Below are 16,759 nucleotides of genomic sequence, written 5' to 3' on the forward strand. Positions count from 1 at the left end.
GTTTCCTTCATAGCTTACCAAGTGTGGTATGTTGTCAAAGAGAATGGGACCAACCAGAAACATCCAGTGCCAATGCATGCACAGGTAAATGTCTGGTTTAGGGAACAGTAACTATGCTTTTTGCAGTCACCAAAAATGGCAGTGTTTAATAAAATCCCCATGACAGGATCACCTATTAGACCCTCTTAGTGCAGAACAGGATCTTGAAGGCATCCACATACCAAAGGGCTATTTTCAAGACCTAAAGTATTACACACCATTTGTGCATACTATCAGTTATTTGTCAAGGGTTAGTGTCCCTTTCCCTGTCCCATTCATCTGTACCCACTCGAGCAAACGCCACAGCCTTTTCTGCCTGAATTCTGATGAAAAGCAGAAAGTCAAAACCACATCAACATCCCATAGCACAAGGGAGATGCAATCAACTGAGAACTCAGTCCTCAGTTTGACTTCTTCCCTCCTCTGAAAACCACTGAGCAAGAGCTCTTACCAGGAATATGCTCTCCCCCATACGTGATGTTAACATCGTAATCTCCTGGAACGTAAGGAACATACTCAGCACTGCAGCTCCCATCTTTGTTATCTTTACAGCTAATTTTAGATTCTGAAGGTCCTTCAACAGTTATTCCAAGGCCACCAATTCCTGCCCCTCTGCAAGACAGAAACATGCATTGTTAGAATCATCTGCTTTTAACACCAGCTTTGTAGCCTTCACATGCTATGGCTGTACTTTCATCCTTTTTGGAAATGCAGTATCCTGACTTCTATGTTCAGCCTTCAGCATGTGCTGGCATTCAAAGCTATACCTCACATTTTCCTAGAATTTTCTCCTCAATAACAATCAATCCCTGATGTTGAATGTTTGCAGAGCAGAGTAGATGATGAGGTAGCACATGCAGTTATCAGCTGGACACAACTCAACCTTTTCACAAATATTTGTACTGAGTTTAGCATCCTGCATTGTGCACAGCACTACACTTCTCCCCCCTCAGATATTCCTTCAAGATCAAACAGGCCCAGTCACCTGGTGACAACTGAAAAGGCATTTGGCTGATTTGTAAAAGCTTCTGTGAGTCCAGGTCCTTGTGCCTTCACACGTGATGGATGGCAGCCCTCTGTGACATTCACTCTGAAGGGACTATTCGGCACAGGCACACCATCATACGTCACGCTGACTGTGTGTGGACCTGTTAAGAAGAGAGAAACATGTCCTGAATTCCCTAAATACACTCATCACTTAACGTCATTCTACAGGATGCTACAGATTCAAATGTCAATATACGAGTAAGAGTTTCCTCCTGCATTTCACAAGACTTCACTAGTGTTTCGTAACTGAGATGCCATCTACACATCTTTTCTTCTAAAGCCAAGTTACCATAGAAGTCAGTTCTTCAAGTTAAAATAGAGCTAGTTCCTGCAGAACTAGCTCCTCTACTGGCAGACCTTTTGCAAAGATGCCAACAAGTTACTGGCAGACCTCAGGAGTTTGCCAAATGAAAGTGGTAGAAGAGCTGCTTGCTCTTGGTTTTCCCCTTTCAAGTAAAAGAAAACAAACCCTGAGGTTACCCTTTTCAAACGGCGTGTACTCTACTGAATATGTTCCATCAGCGTTGTCTTGGATGAGACAGTCAGTGGGGGTGCCAGATGGGGTCGTGATCTGTGTCCTGATGTGATCACCACCAGTCTTTGTCAGAGGTCGAGCATCCACAGTGAACTCAGTTGTAGCTTCTCGGAAGACATCTGCAGGAAATGTTTCAAAGAGTCACTTCAAGAAGTGCATATATTCCCAACAACAAAACATTTAGTGAAGCAGAATGATAAACAACTTGTTTGGGAACATAATTAGGTTTGCATCTGTCCAAGGATCACCATGGAAACACACAAGGCTTCTACAACTTTCAATGCTCAGAATATTCAGAAAGGACTGCAAGTCCTACAAACACTGATAACGGCATTTATTCTCACCTTTTCCTTCCACTCCTGGCCCAAACACTTTAACTCTGCTTGTGTCCACAGCTGGCTCCACTTTGACCCGGGCTGGGAATTTGGGCACTTGCTCTCCTCCGTATCTCATCTTGATTGTGTACATGCCAGCCGAGAGTGGCACGTAGGTAATGACATAGGTCCCATCTTTGTTGTCATCAATCTGGACCTCAGCTTTGGAACCAGTATCTGACACCATGTCCACCCGCAGGTCCCCAGGACCTGCTTCTGTGCAGTCGACATTCAACAGCCCTGCCTCACCTACTTTACCACGCTCCAGACCTGGGCCCGTGGCAATGACTTTAGAGACATCAAATGGCATTTCTATATCTGCCTTAAAGGGTGAGCCAGGAATGTGAACTTCTTCGAAGAGGATGTTTACAAAATACTCTCCAGGCTTCGTAGGCAGGTAGGAGACAGAGCATGTTCCATCGCCGTTGTCCGAGCATTCAATTTTAGCTTCACATGGGCCTTCTACTGTCAAACCCAAACCTCCAGTTCCTGCCCCTTTCGTATCTATTGTGAACTGGGCTGGTTTTCCAACGAGGCCCCCTCGCAGACCTGGACCATGAGCTTTTACCTAGAAGAGAATATGCAGTTGAGCTAAACTGCCTTTTTCATGTTATTGCCAGAAGACCACCTAGTTAGACTTGTTTGTATGTGAGACTCGATAAACAGGCTCTTAAAAATACACAGAAGGCACTGTCTCCTTTGCCACTCATCCTATTTTTGCTGTAAAGTTGGTACTTCCCCTCCAAAGAGGTTTCTAGGCAAGGATGTTTATAATCTTACCATAGCTGGTTTTATATAGCCATGGGATATAAAAGGTTGAAATGTTAAAAAATTTGATGGCTGTACACATATTTTTCTTGAAATACATTTCCTTAGAAAAATGCATCTTAATACATCAGAGATGCTTATCAGACAGACTTCTATTAAATTAGGAGCAATACTTAAATTTGCCACACTATGTAGGATGCATGCCATATTTCTGATTAGTTCAATGTTTTTTTCAACTACAGTGTTATAGGAATGAACTCTACAAGTCAGGGAGGCTGCAGAAGGAATCACTGAGTGCTCTGAGTAAGGATGTTCCTCGGTCTGTTTTGGCCAAGACCAAGCCAATCCTCATGCAGAACCCCACAATTCAGTTTTCAGGTATCAACTGCTGTTACAGCCCTAAACCATTCACTTACCTTGGAGGGATCTGGAGGTAATGTGGCCTCAACAGTATAGGGGCTCCCTGGGATTGGGTTGCCATCATAACTCACATCCACCACATACAGTCCTTCTTCCCGTGGGATGTATTTTGCAGTGCTGCACTCCTTACCCAGAACTGGTTCCACCAGACATGGCACAGCTTTCCTCATAGGACTGGAAATATTAACCTCCAGTTTACCCTGCCCACCAGCTCCTTTGGTATCAATTACAAACTCCTGGTCCTTCCCTACTTCCACTCCTGAAAAGACAAAACCCATACATTACTTAACATCAGACAGTGGTCCAAGTGATCTCCCATGCACATATCACTGAGGGAGCAGTTACTGGCAGAGCCCTGTCCAGTCTGCATCCCTCTGCAGGCAAAAAAATCTCCCAAGCCAAGGAAGACAAAAAACCAACCAAAACCAAATGCTTTGGTTAATTGATGCTACAAAGCTGCAGGGGAAAACAAGCCTTTAAGATGTGGTCTGACAGTATCAGAGGCTCATTTCAGGAAAGCAACAATATTTCACACCCTTGTATTCCTCCACTTTTGGAAAACAAAAAGACTCTATGAATGACACTGTGCAATGCAGCAGTTTGATACATTTGAACAAACAGCCATCGAGCCCTGAGGGAAACAGATTTCATCAGTGAGTGCTCAGCCTGGTGAAGCATCCGGCTCTGCTCACCACAAAGGACCAAACCCCAACACATGTTTTGTCCACATTACCATGTAATCTTTGCCAAAAAAAAAAAAAAAAGAAATCTAAATTAAAATTCAGTTCTCAAGACCACCTAAATAAGAGCAGTCAAGTTATAAGCTGGAGCTGGTTGATCCCCACCTGTAGCAAGTTAAAACAGAGATTGTTTTGCCTGCTCCTGTTCCAGCAGGACATGCTGGCTATCACCCAGACTCCAGAGACTTTTCAGAGGTTTCCAGCCCACAGGTACTTACTGTTTTCGAGTCCATTGAGTTTAACTTTGCTTAGGTCTAGCGGAGCAGCAACACCCACTGTGAAAGGGCTTTTAGGGATAGGATCACCACCGTAGGTTACCAAAACTTTCATTGGACCCTAGTCAGAGAATTTACAAGTTAGCTCAGTTCCTCACTTTGTACAGACACACCAACACCCAAGCAGTACATAACCACATCAACTAATCCATTTTATCTGGCCACAGCCAAACTTACTGGTTTATGGACACTAAAGCTCTCACACCACTGCAGTCCTTCAAAGTACTAAATGGTTTTTATTTAATACAGGAAGTGAGAAAAAGACAGTTCTTTCCAACATTTAATTAGACTATATTCAAGCTTCCTGGCAAAGGCTCCAGCCCAGGCTGGCTCCCACCCTCTCAGCGCTCAGACCCGACAGCTGAATGAATGTCCCAGTGCTCCAGACCAGGTATCCCCTTCCACTGCATGGAGAGACCAAAGCTAAGACTGCAAAGAGGCCGTATTATTACAGCATCTGAAATACCAGGGGTTTAAGCTCTACAAGTCAGAAAGATTAATGTTCTTGTGTATTTTGGCTGGAATGCTGCACAGCCATGGCAAGCTCCAGCCCACGATGTGTGCTCCTTTTATTCTCTCCTACCGCAGTCCATATTTTAGCTATATTCACTGTTTGCTTACTTTTCATTCTTGGCTGATTCGGCTCCCAAGTGAAATAATCATGGATGTTTCATGCAAGCTAGTGAATAGCTTCCATGATTATTTTTGGTTGTTTTTAGAAAACACACACACGGGTAGCTGTAGCAACACCATGAGACAGATAAGGCCGAATAAACAGCATTAAACCAAGGCTGCTCTGCAGCTGACGCTGCCCCTCAGGAATTTAACTACCTAGTCTGTCCTTCCCCTGCTCTGAAGAGTCCAGGGTCTCATTCATAAGCTACTGCTTAGGAACCTGAGAAAAACAGAGTCCAGGAAAGACCTATGTGTTCACAGCCTGGAGGGACAATGAAGCTACTCTAATTACTGAGCAATCTATTTTCATTTCTTTTTAATCATTGCTCTCCTGCAACTACAATCTATAAGTATCCCCTGTAAGTCCACAGCTCCTCCATGACCCATAGTACTTCTCCAGATGGAAGATCCAAGTGGGATATCTGGTTTGGGAATCCTGGCTTGTTTTACCACTGCTTTTCAGGTGAAACACAGCAATCTGGTACTGCTCACAAATGCATGGAGTACAGAGGAGTGCTTCCTTCTGCATAACAACCCTGACTGAACAAGCCAAAGCCTCTCCAAACAGTCACACCAGCCACATCCTGAGATCACGCAACCACTTTATCCAAAAACAAACGTTAGCTCTACGGTGCTTCCAAGAATTCTAATCCAGCATTATCAGCTAAAAATACTGCAGTCTTCCTTATCAGTCCACTTTTCCATAGCTCCACTCAAGAAAGCTGGTGCAGATGACCTAGTAATTCATTTGGTTGCTCAGGAGAACAAGAGCAGCACAACACTTTCATCTCAGCACCAAGAGCTCCTACGTCTTCAGAAATATGAGATTTGTGCAATCTGGTGTTTAGTGGCCCTTTACAAACACAAGTACAGCATAAGGAAAAGCACTTCTGCTTATTAACAGCTTCCACTTTTAGCTCTTTAATGGTGTTGCTAGGAAGCACCCCTCTGAACCAAACCAAGTCAGACTCAATTTTTTCCAACCTAAGGGCAAACCTCAAATGCAGACATATTTTGATGCATTCAATCTGCAGCTCAGCTTCCCTCCTCAGCACCAACTTGTTCACTTTCCTACTGGGAACTAGTGCAGCATCACCCAAACTCTTCTTTTTGTCCCTGCTCTAGTATGCACTCCAGCTCCTTTGACACCAGCAGCTTGCTGACACAGGCAGCACACCAGGACCGTGGCAGCCCAGAGCAGTTGGGGCAGCAGTCAGCTCCACTGTGGAGTCTGGGAAGGTTTGCCACCATTCTTCTTCAACTGATAAGATATGGAATGATGATGTGAGCTGCATGCTACTGCTTCAATACCTCTCTTTCCACAGAAAAGCAAACAGTGGCAAGCTACCAGTAACCACACCAGTAAACTGCATTATTGCTTTCCAATTGCCACTATAACACAGGCTTTAGGGATCCTGGGGAACAGGACACCCTGGCAAGCTTTTTCTGTTTTTTCCTCTGTGCACAGGTACTAGGGAGGGAGGTCACTGCACTAGAGCAACACAAGTTGTTCACTCTTGTATTGCTACAAGTGTCAAACCTACCTGCTGTATGGGCGTGTACCTAACAGTGTGGGAATAGTCATAGTTGTCAATGATATCCAGATCCATCACTGCCTCTCCTGGCACCGAGCTGCTGAACTGCACATCCAGGGGTGCTTTTCCAGCTCCCTTGGTGAACACAGTGAAGTGTGTTGGTTTGCCATTTTCCACACCTGAAGAAAAATGTTAATTCTAATTTACACAGAGCTCACACACACAAACACTCCCCAAGAAGCATTCAGTACCAAAGCCTAGTCAAGCAAATAGCCAAGGGAAAGGCATTGTTTCCAACTGCCTGACACCCCACCCTACTGCATTCCAGCCATACTCAGCCAGGCTGTGACCACCCTGCAACAGCTCCTCGTGGTCCAGTACTGGCCACACTACATGAACCCAGCTCTCACCAGTTTTGTTCAGTCCAGGTCCTTCAGCTTTCACTTTGCTGGCATCGTGCGAGGGGTCCACTTTAACTCTGAATGGGCTGGCAGGAATTTCCTGCAACAGAAACAACACCAAAAATTACCAAGTCAGTCCTCACTAGCCAAAATTAGACAGACAATAATTTTAAGATAATTCAGCTCCAATTCCAGCACCCTCTTGAGTAAAATTTCACCTCACTTAAACATTGCCTTACTGAGTAGTATCAGTCAAAATCTAGGGCAAAGTTTACAACTAGACAATTTGCAGGGGCCTCTCTCCCTTTTTTATTTTTTAAGAAAACTTTTCTCCCTAATTTTCATTGGAGAGTCACTTGGGTTTTTTAACCCTTAAGCAGCCTTGCCCCACCATGGAGACCACACTCATTATGCCAGTCCAACACATTCCACTTAAACTTCCCTGTCCCCAGCCAAACCCTCTCACTTGCATACCTCCAAGTATTACATAAGAGGCTTTAGTTTTTTACACTATTATAGAAACAGTGACCAAGTGCATGTGAGCTGACATGGAAGGTACCAGCTATGAACTGGCACATGCTCGGTGATCAAAGAGCAGATGAATAAAGAGTCTAGAAACATCTAGAAACAAAGATTACAAACCTCTCCTGCAAAAAGCACTTTAATAGTGTAGCGCCCGGCGGCAGGTGGTGAATATTTCACTGTGAACGTATCATTAGCATTGTGGATGATGTCGAAATCTATGTCCTCTTCCTCATTGCTGACCACACGAGCATCACACTTAATTCCAACACTGACATCGCCTAGGAAAAGTAAATGGGGGTTTTGCTACTGCACAGTTATTGCCAGCTGAACAGCCAGACCATTCCCATTTCCAGGAGTTGTTCAAGTCACCATGTTAACTGATGTAACAGATCAGATTACAATTCACTGCAGAGTTCTGCTTCCCAAGGTTTTTCCACTAAATAAGGAAAACCACCATGGAACAGTACATAATTCCCTCCTTGCATGACCCATGATTCTGATACCACAGCAACAGCCCAGCCTGCCTTTACCTTCTCCTGCATCTGTGCAGTCCACAGTGAAGTGAGTTGGCTCACTTGCTTTCAGGCCTGTCCTCTCCACACCAGGTCCAAACACTTTGACTTTCTGAGGATGACTCCCTTGACCTATGAGGACCTACACAAATCCACAAAGGTCAGAATCACACATCTCTGTCACACTCAAGATCACAGCCAAGTCAGAGCATTACTTGGAGAAGGGCTACAGGAAAGCAGGAGCAAGTGAAGGGCCCTGAATCTCCCAGGCTGCAGCTGGGTGGATAGGAGACCATGCAAGCTTGTAAAAACAGAAAGATTTATACAAGTGGACAGATTGCTAAAAAACAGAGCAGAAGGGCACATGTCCTTGAAGTTCACAGAAGGGTTTTATCATTCTACTTACACTAACAAGTAGTTGTCAGCACCAATGTCCTATTTGGCTAGAACTAAGAATTATTCATCTCTGTACTTACCCTAAATGGGCTATTGGGCACATTGGCTCCTCCCCAGACAACAGAAATTGTATGTTTGATTGGTTTAACTGGCACATAGGAGCAGGCAAACACACCATCAGGCTTGCTCTTTATCTGGATATCAATAGGGTTTCCTTCTCCATCCTAAAAAGTAGTAATACATGCAGAAAGTTCAAGTACTTTAAAAAAAAATGTTTGCATAGTTTGAACAGCCCAAGACTGTTCCAAAATGTGTCAGTTTTTTTTTTTTTGCAGAACTGCAGCTCAGAAATACTGAAGAAACATGCAATTTACACTCCTGTAAGTCCTCCTCATCTAACACTTGCTCATTCATACACTACAACACATAGAAAATTCACAGGCTCAGAGACATTTCAGTGCTTCCAAATGACAACTCAAGGAAATTACACCTTGCTTTGCTGAGGAAACTCAAAGTAACGAAGCAAAGCCATATACTTCATACACCACAGAGAAGTCACTTTGTCTTTAGTTGTTGCCTGACTACATTACACAGATCAAAGCACAGAGCTTTGAGTGAATTACACATGCCCAGAATTAAGTGGCATGTGAGTGAGTAGAAATACTTAATGCATTTTTCTCAAGAGTATTAAAGCCCTTTTGCTGCAGTTTCACATAGCTGCCTTTGGCTTTTTACCTGTGCATACATCTTCAGAGGTGCTTTCCCAGCATCCTTGGTTTCGACTGTGAACTCAGCAGGATTGTTCACTATACAGCCAGTCCTCTCCAAGCCTGGGCCATAAGCCTTCACCTAAAAGAGCACCTCAAGAGTATTAGTTTGCAGTTCATAAAGAAAAGCAAAACTAAGTGATTTACGTATGAAGACCTGCCTCCTCCACAAACCCCATGAAGCATGTGATACTACTTCAGCAAGTTTTCATTACATTAAATCAAAACCACAACACTGTTATTAGAAAAAGCTGGGGAATATCTGGCTGGGTAATATCTTGGCAAATTCAGAGCTTTAAGCAGAGGCAGCTTAAAGAGTCTGCTACCAGAATCCTTCAGAAACATCTCTACTGTAGTTACATCGAAGACATGCTATGCCATGGGTGAACTCCTGTGCATCACCTTATCAGCGTTGAAGTCTCCTGAAGCTGGTCGAATGAAGGCCATGTAAGGGCTGTCTTTTATGTCCTCATCATCACACATGATGTGCACAGCATATTCACCAGGCTCTTTAGGCCAGTATTTCACATCACATGAGCCATCATTCTTGTCATCACACTCAATTTTAGCCTGGGAAGGGCCTTCTATTGCAAAGCCTGAAAAAAGAACAAGTAGGTTCCTCATGTTAGGTTTGTGGTGGCTGCTAATTTAACACCACTTCCCCAAATAGCTTTTTGTTAGCCATAACCATCCCTGATCTCTCAATTACCCTTCTTCAGCAATATAGGAGATGATCCATGATCCATCACCCCCTTCTGGATCTCATCCCACAAAACCACAGATAACACTCCCCATCACACACACTCCTGCCTCTAGGACCTGCCTTTGATACTCTGACAGGTGTTTGTGTTTAGACCACAATGTCTTACCAGCATGGTTTTTTACTGTTGGGAAACCTATTGTTTCTCATGAGTTCATTGCTAGCATTGCAAGATATAAATATTTCAGGGAAACTAAGTCAAGTAACATACCAAGAGAACCAACTTCTGTGCCAATGGACTCAACCACAAAGTCGGCAGACTTGCCCACAATTCCCTCATGCAGGCCTGGCCCCCAGGCTCGCACTTTCTGAGGACCTGCTTCATGACCCACTTGAACTTCAAAGGGGCTACAAGAGAAAAACCAAGCATGGTATTAGACATGAGGACAAATACAGCATCTATATTTTTCCCAAGGCATTTTAATGACGCTTTACATTGGATTTTCCAAATTAATAGATGCTACCTTGTGGTGGCACAGTGCCCAACAGTGTCTTTCTAGCAGAGAGGTCATCCAACCCATCATGTGCTTACATCTTGCACCATAAATCCTGGGTGTCAAATACTTGCTCTGTTTGCTATAGTCTTGGACACTGAAATAACAGATCTCTTCAAAATCTTACAGCAAAGTCCAAGCTGCATGATCCACCACATTTTACTAGTTTTTTTAATTCATGATTTTGGGTTGGGAAGACTGATGCACATTACCCTTCAGAGCTTTGTCAAGCTGCTGCAGGCCTAAAACAGGCTGTTAAAAATGTTACAACAACCATTTGCCACTAACTTGTTTCCCCAGTGCTTCTTCAAAGGTCAGTACTGTTTTAAAAGCCCATCAACTACACAACCCACTACAAGACACAAAAATGCCTAAAAAGCTAGTCTTAGCTTACCTTTTTGGGATGTTTTGCCCACCCCATGTAATCGTGACAACGTACTTCCCCGGGGTAGCTGGATAATATTCAAATGCATATATACCATCCATAAAGCCTTTTTGTTTCACCAACTCCTCCAAGCCCTCTGTTGAAAGATCAGTTCAACATTGAACTTAACAGTTTCCATCCTGCTTTCAATTACTCAGACAAGTTCATGTTTTCTAGTATTTATTTTAGCTTGCAAGAATAAATTTCTTCCATCAGAAAAAAAAAAGGTCAGGTTATAAGGGAAGTTAGTTCTAGCTGCCCTCTAGGACAAAGACAGCAAACACTTCCAGAAGAAATACAGCAGAAAGTATTTTAAGTTACCAGACTTAATAAGTTCCCTTGTGTTTTATTTTCTTAGTCTGCAGTATGATGCGTGTCATATGTTAAAACAAAAAAGCTTAACATTTGTCAGACTTTGTAACCACAAGTATGCAGGGAATGCCTACTTTTCATTTTCTTCAAGATGAAGAATTTAGGGAGAAAAGCCTAATACGCTACAATTTACATCGATACGTCTGTTGCTGTTCCCCCCCTCCAGCCTCATGAAGCCACACAGTCAGAGCTCTGTGTGTGGAGGAGGTGAAGGCAATACAATGCACCTTTGAGTGCCGCCCCAGCCGGGGGGAGGTGACGGGCTCAGAGTACCACACAGGGACTGCTGCTGGCAGCCGCATGAGCCGGCAGCCCCTGTGCTCCCATCCTCCCAAGCAAAGAGCCACATCCAGAGCTCAGGACACACCAAAGAACCTGGAGATGGATCCTGACAGATGGTTTCTGTTAGCCTATAGGTTTCTTTCCTCCTTGTGTGCTCAAGCAGCTAGTGCCACCAGGAATACTACTCTGAGAGCCACTCCCAGCTTTATGAGCACAGGATTTCTACTCTGCCAGAGACCGTGGTGTGTGACTTGCTTCCAGTGATTGGATGAAGATGCAATGTGTACCCATAAAGCTTGGAGGCTACGGAAGGCAGACTCGTGGATGTCCTCAGTTTTGCTAACTGATGCATTAAAATGGAAAGAACTAAAACCAGATATAATCTTACCCAGCCCTGCAAATCAGAACCTTTCCACTAGACACAAAGTACCAATAAACCCTTCTGAAATCTGGCTTCTTATACAGATCCCATCAGTTCCATCACGACCTCATCTCCTTCCTGCTCTCCCTTTTCCCAGGCTCTGCTCCTCCCCCTTCTCCAAAACACATGCACAGCACAGATTCACCGCAACACTCACTTGGTCCCTTTATAGTCACTCCAAGATCTCCGCTCCCTGCTGCTCTTGTATCAACCTTGAAGTCAGCCGTCTCCCTGATGCGGACGCCCTTGGGCTGCAGACCTCGACCAGTGGCACGACACGCGTTGGGGTTGCAGGCTGCAAGGCAATTTCAGGCATTACTGCTGTCTCTCATCTCAGCATACAGGTAGCCTAGTCAGCCTGGGACAACCTTTAGTTTAATGTTGATTCAGGGCAACCACAGCTTAGCTTTCAGCACAAGGTTACAGCATTAAGGCAGACAGACAAGAGTCTGCCCAGCCGCTGTCTACGCTCCCAGCTTTTAGGCAGCAGCAGTTGGTGCAGCCAGGCAACACTGACCCCCTCCAAGGCCATTTTTTAGAATAGTAAACACTGAAGCCCTGCTGCTTTCCCGTTCAATGCCAGTTATCAATACAAGACTTTTACACAGCTATCACACAGAGATAGTTACCACAGACACAACCTTCCTGACGCCTTTCTCCTTGAAGCACACTGCAGTGTGAGGTGAAGGGTCCCTTTCACAGATAAGCCCCAGTGAACAGTATTATTGTGCTGGTCTTTCAGAAGCACATGACTGGGATAACTGCTATTAGCAAAGCTGAATTTCGCCTGTGCTTCGTTAAAAGATGTCACATCAAACCCCCCCTGCTTGTCACAGTTCACACTTTCACAGAAGTAAAGCCACCAAGCCCTCTGCAGACTGAAGCAGCCATGGGTAGGGGCAGGAGACTACACATGGCTTAGGCTTATCTTGGCCTCTTCACTCCAAGCACATCTCTGGACCTGCAGAGTGGCTACAGAAATAAAGTACCATGCACTTATGAACAGTTTTCATTACACAATCCCAGCTGTCATGAGGTCTTCAACGCCAGAGACATAAGAGGTTTGAAGAGACTTACAAACAACCACAGCTTCCCAGCATTGTAAACTGAAGATGCATTTTCCCCAAACATATTGTGCTTACATCAGGAGCACAAGTCTGCCAAGCAGCTCATTAGGTTTTCACTCATTACAACAGCTTACAGGTTTTCCCCTCACCCCTGCAGCAGCCAACACCACCCCATGTCCTACACTGGACAGTGTGAGCAGAGAGTGTGTGCCATCTGCCATCTCTGAAAGCTCAGTGGGAACACACAGGAGCATGGCTGACGTGGAGTGGGAACAGCTTGCAGAGCACTTACACAGCTGCGTCAGGCAGCTCGTGGTTAAGCCAGTTTCACTGACTGGGTCACACAAAGCTTTAGTTCACTTGCAATTTTCCTCCCCAGCCCCAACAAAACCAAAAACCCTTTTGGCTGGGACAAGCTGCAGGCTAGAAGCTTACAAAAAGCAAACAAGACAGAGCATCCTGCACACCTCTTACCAACTATGAAGCCATTAGCTGTGAAGTCCAAAATTCCACAAATGGAGGGTAGCTCAGGAGAGATGAGCAGAGATCTAAAAGCATAGGAGCACGTAAGGATGGAACAGAAAGCAAATTAGGTGTCCGTTAAGGAGGAAAACAGTAAATATAGTAATTTGAGGAACAAGGGTGGAAAACAGCAAGACACTGCATAGCTGCATAAATTACTCAAAAAAATACAAAGGGCAGCTTAACATTTGTAAGTCTAGGCAGAAAGGAAACTAGCAACAAAAGCCGTATTACTGTTAGAGAGCACTGGTTTACCCTGAGAGTACCCAGGTGACCCACTGAAACAGGATCAAGATGTTGAAAGGTACAGAGAATGTACAAGGCAAGATTCAAGCATATTCTGTGATCACATCCAAGGAGAAAAGTGGCCATCTACATTTATATGCATTTTTAAAAAGCATACCCTCTCCAACAAGAACAGTGCAAGGAGTTTTGGGAATTGCCTCCCCAGCAAAAGTCACTTTGACAATGTGAGGACCAGCTTGAATAGGTTTATAGGTGCAACGGTAGACTTGGTTGCCTTTGTCTTCCACAACAACTTCAGCAAGGCTTCTCCCCTGAGGATCCTCCACTTCCACGATCACATCACCCACACCAGCACCTGCAAAGGAAACAAGCCCAGCTGAGCCTTGGTTTCCCCACCAGCAACAAGCACCATGTTTCAGACCACCGCCAGCTGTCTGGGCTCAGCCATCCTCTGCTCCCAATTCTAGGCACAGCCTCCGTATTCAGCTTTTGCTGACAGCAACCAAACATTTGAGCAGGGAGTGGGCAAGACACAATGGTGGCACATCCATGAAGTCAAACTGGCAGGGCTCTGCTGCTCCAGCCACAGGGTTTCACAACATAGTACTGAATAGACACACAATCTGGTTACCCCCCATGGCTACCACCCTGTAGCACCTTTATCGCAGATCAGCCCACAGCCTTACCAGTCAGTTCAATCTCTCAAGCTTTTAAGTGGTTTAGATTAAGAGATTGGACAACTGAATGCTGGTCTGACAAGGATTCTCTCTGCTGGACTACATCCATTCACTTTTGTTCAGACACCTGCTCCTCTCACATCTTATTCAACTCATCACACAACAAAAACAGTTTTCTATACACTTTCAGAGGCCAGACATGTCTTTACATGATTCAGACCACTCCCTCTCCCAATTAGAGGCTGAACATAATACTTTCCTCACTATAACCACATTTAATTTTATTCCTAAACTCCCTCAGGCAGAAGGTAATTTAAAATATGCTACTCAGCATATTTTGGTGTTTAAATGCTACAAGTAACTGCCCTAAGTAGTTTCACATTGTTCTAAATGAATTAACATTTGTAGCATCTTATTGACTCATTCCTCTAGGCTACAGCATTGGCCTAATAGCAGGTAACAAATAATGTGATGGAGATGCCCTAATGAAGATAGTAGCCCTCTAATAATTACAATAGAGGTTGAAACCAGTTCATCATTGAAGTATGAACTCAAAGTAGCACTGCAGCAGGTTCTTTCTGTAGAGCTAAATACAGAACACACTATGTGTTTACAGTTTGCTCACAGTTTATCCTTCACATTTATGTTCAACCTGTCACATTCCTGTTTAAAATGAGTTGGGGAAAGAAACCAGCTAGAAACTTAACTGCTGCCATCCAGCAAATTCATGGCAAATTTCTGGGTAAGTCTTAGCACCCTCCTGCCCCAGCTCAGCTTCACACTTCAAATATTTCATACACAGCTGAAGCCTTCAGAGCAGCCCAGCTGTTATTTCACATCTGAGCTGGATGGGGCTACAAATCCTTGTCCACTTTTCAGCTTTGTATCTCCAAGGCCTTAGGTTCTCACATTTGAGGAAACTGCAGGATTTCCATCATCATTCATCCTGCTTACCTGCTGTGTAGAGGTCAAAGTAGGTAGGCTTATTGGCAATGTTCCCTGCTGCCTCCAGTCCTGGTCCCTTTGCTGTCACTTTGCTTGCATCTCCCTGGGCTTTGTCAACATTCACTTCAAATGGGCTCTTTGAGATATGCTGCCCAGCAAACAGGACTGAAACCTAGAGACAGACAGCATCAGATCAGACTCACTGGGCAGAGGCAGAGCTCAGATCACCATCATAAAGCCAAGCACAGGGTCAAGCACCTACATTCCTAACACAAAGAGTCTTTCTGTCAGAGTTGAGGGACCATCCATCCCACAACCCTCATCCCATCCATGTAGTCTAACTGTTAGCCACCTCCTTGAAGTCCTATTGATTACAGAGTCAGCCATATCAGCATGGACGCTTGAATCTGGGTGTACCAATAAAGGCAGATCACAATCAAGCAATAAAGTGGCAGCAGAAATTGCATGTTATGTTTTCAGGCCGGCTGTGGGAACCAGCCACCATGGGAAGTGTCAAAGCAACAGGATCATCCATCATAAACCTGTTTCTGTGGGCATCCAGGGAGAAAGGGAGGGAACCCTTCTCTGCAAAACCCCTACAGTGTACAGTACCAACAGCAAAGAGATACCTTATAGAAACAACCAGTTGTTTTCATCTGCATCTCTGTGACAACCCACAAAACTGGCTTTGTGAGTTGCATAAAGTGGCCCCACATGAGAGGAGAGCCAGCTGTAGCACTTGATACCCAAACACAAATGCACTTTCTCCCAACACACACTTCCTTCCCCCTTGAGATGGGAGAAGCCCAAAAACCAGATGGAGAACAAAGGCCACATCAATTTAACTTTTCTACAGGATGCCTGGGGTGGCTCTTACCCATCACTGAACAGGGAGCCCTTAAGAGCTCACGTTATCAGCAGAGCAGTGTGTCTAGTAAGAGAATACTGGTTATTGACACACAACCCACCTTGTGAGGTCCAGTAACCCTTGGAACATACTGCACTGAGTAGGTCTTGTTTTTGTCACTGGACGGCGTTATCTTTGCCTAGGAGACAAAACACATCCATCGTCAAGCTGCGCCTACACATGCCAGCTGAACTCTTTTCTGATACTGCAAACTATTTCCAGAGTCAGCAATGTTAGACACTTGTTGCTGCGAGAGCAGGGATCCATGCTATCCCCTCTTCTCATATGGAAAAACACCCCATTGGTTTTGTCTTTACAAGAGAGGAAGCAAGCCACCTTCTCCCCACCCCAGCCCTTTCCTTTGCTGTTAATTGCTCTATTGAGGCAGGCCAAAAATGAGGAGACAGTAAGTCCAATGTACAGCTGTATTTTTCTGGAATGTTGTAACATGATCAAGTGGAACACTTGGATGAGAAGTTTCTATAAACATTAAAACCAGCATTTTAACTCAAAATGATTCATGGCATCTAAATAGCTGCTTTAGCCATTCTTGCAGAATGAGTAAAGGCAGACAGTGATTTATTGATGTATGTTATCTAAAAGCAGGTCAGAGTGTACTTGGCCAGTCAAGCT

General features: G+C 44.5%; 1 protein-coding gene across 5 annotated transcripts in view; it reads right to left on the reverse strand.

Annotated features, from left to right (window-relative positions):
• FLNB (filamin B) overlaps positions 1–16,759 on the reverse strand; it is an 86,671-nt gene that overhangs the window by 25,158 nt on the left and 44,754 nt on the right. For all 5 annotated transcript variants that reach the window (XM_085072652.1, XM_085072648.1, XM_085072651.1 and 2 more), the window contains exons 8-26: positions 16,188–16,265; positions 15,229–15,391; positions 13,755–13,952; positions 11,920–12,057; positions 10,658–10,784; positions 9,981–10,117; positions 9,412–9,605; positions 8,978–9,091; positions 8,323–8,466; positions 7,865–7,988; positions 7,452–7,612; positions 6,819–6,909; positions 6,418–6,587; positions 4,142–4,259; positions 3,180–3,442; positions 1,966–2,563; positions 1,567–1,740; positions 1,025–1,187; positions 491–651 (exon numbers count right to left, since the gene is read on the reverse strand). In XM_085072652.1, the coding sequence (XP_084928778.1) occupies positions 491–651; positions 1,025–1,187; positions 1,567–1,740; positions 1,966–2,563; positions 3,180–3,442; positions 4,142–4,259; positions 6,418–6,587; positions 6,819–6,909; positions 7,452–7,612; positions 7,865–7,988; positions 8,323–8,466; positions 8,978–9,091; positions 9,412–9,605; positions 9,981–10,117; positions 10,658–10,784; positions 11,920–12,057; positions 13,755–13,952; positions 15,229–15,391; positions 16,188–16,265 (3,316 nt within the window). The remainder of the gene's footprint in view (positions 1–490; positions 652–1,024; positions 1,188–1,566; positions 1,741–1,965; positions 2,564–3,179; positions 3,443–4,141; positions 4,260–6,417; positions 6,588–6,818; positions 6,910–7,451; positions 7,613–7,864; positions 7,989–8,322; positions 8,467–8,977; positions 9,092–9,411; positions 9,606–9,980; positions 10,118–10,657; positions 10,785–11,919; positions 12,058–13,754; positions 13,953–15,228; positions 15,392–16,187; positions 16,266–16,759) is intronic.

This window comes from Lichenostomus cassidix, chromosome 12 (genome assembly GCF_008360975.1).
Source record: "Lichenostomus cassidix isolate B80296 chromosome 12, HeHo_3.0, whole genome shotgun sequence".
Classification (NCBI taxonomy): Eukaryota; Metazoa; Chordata; class Aves; order Passeriformes; family Meliphagidae; genus Lichenostomus; species Lichenostomus cassidix.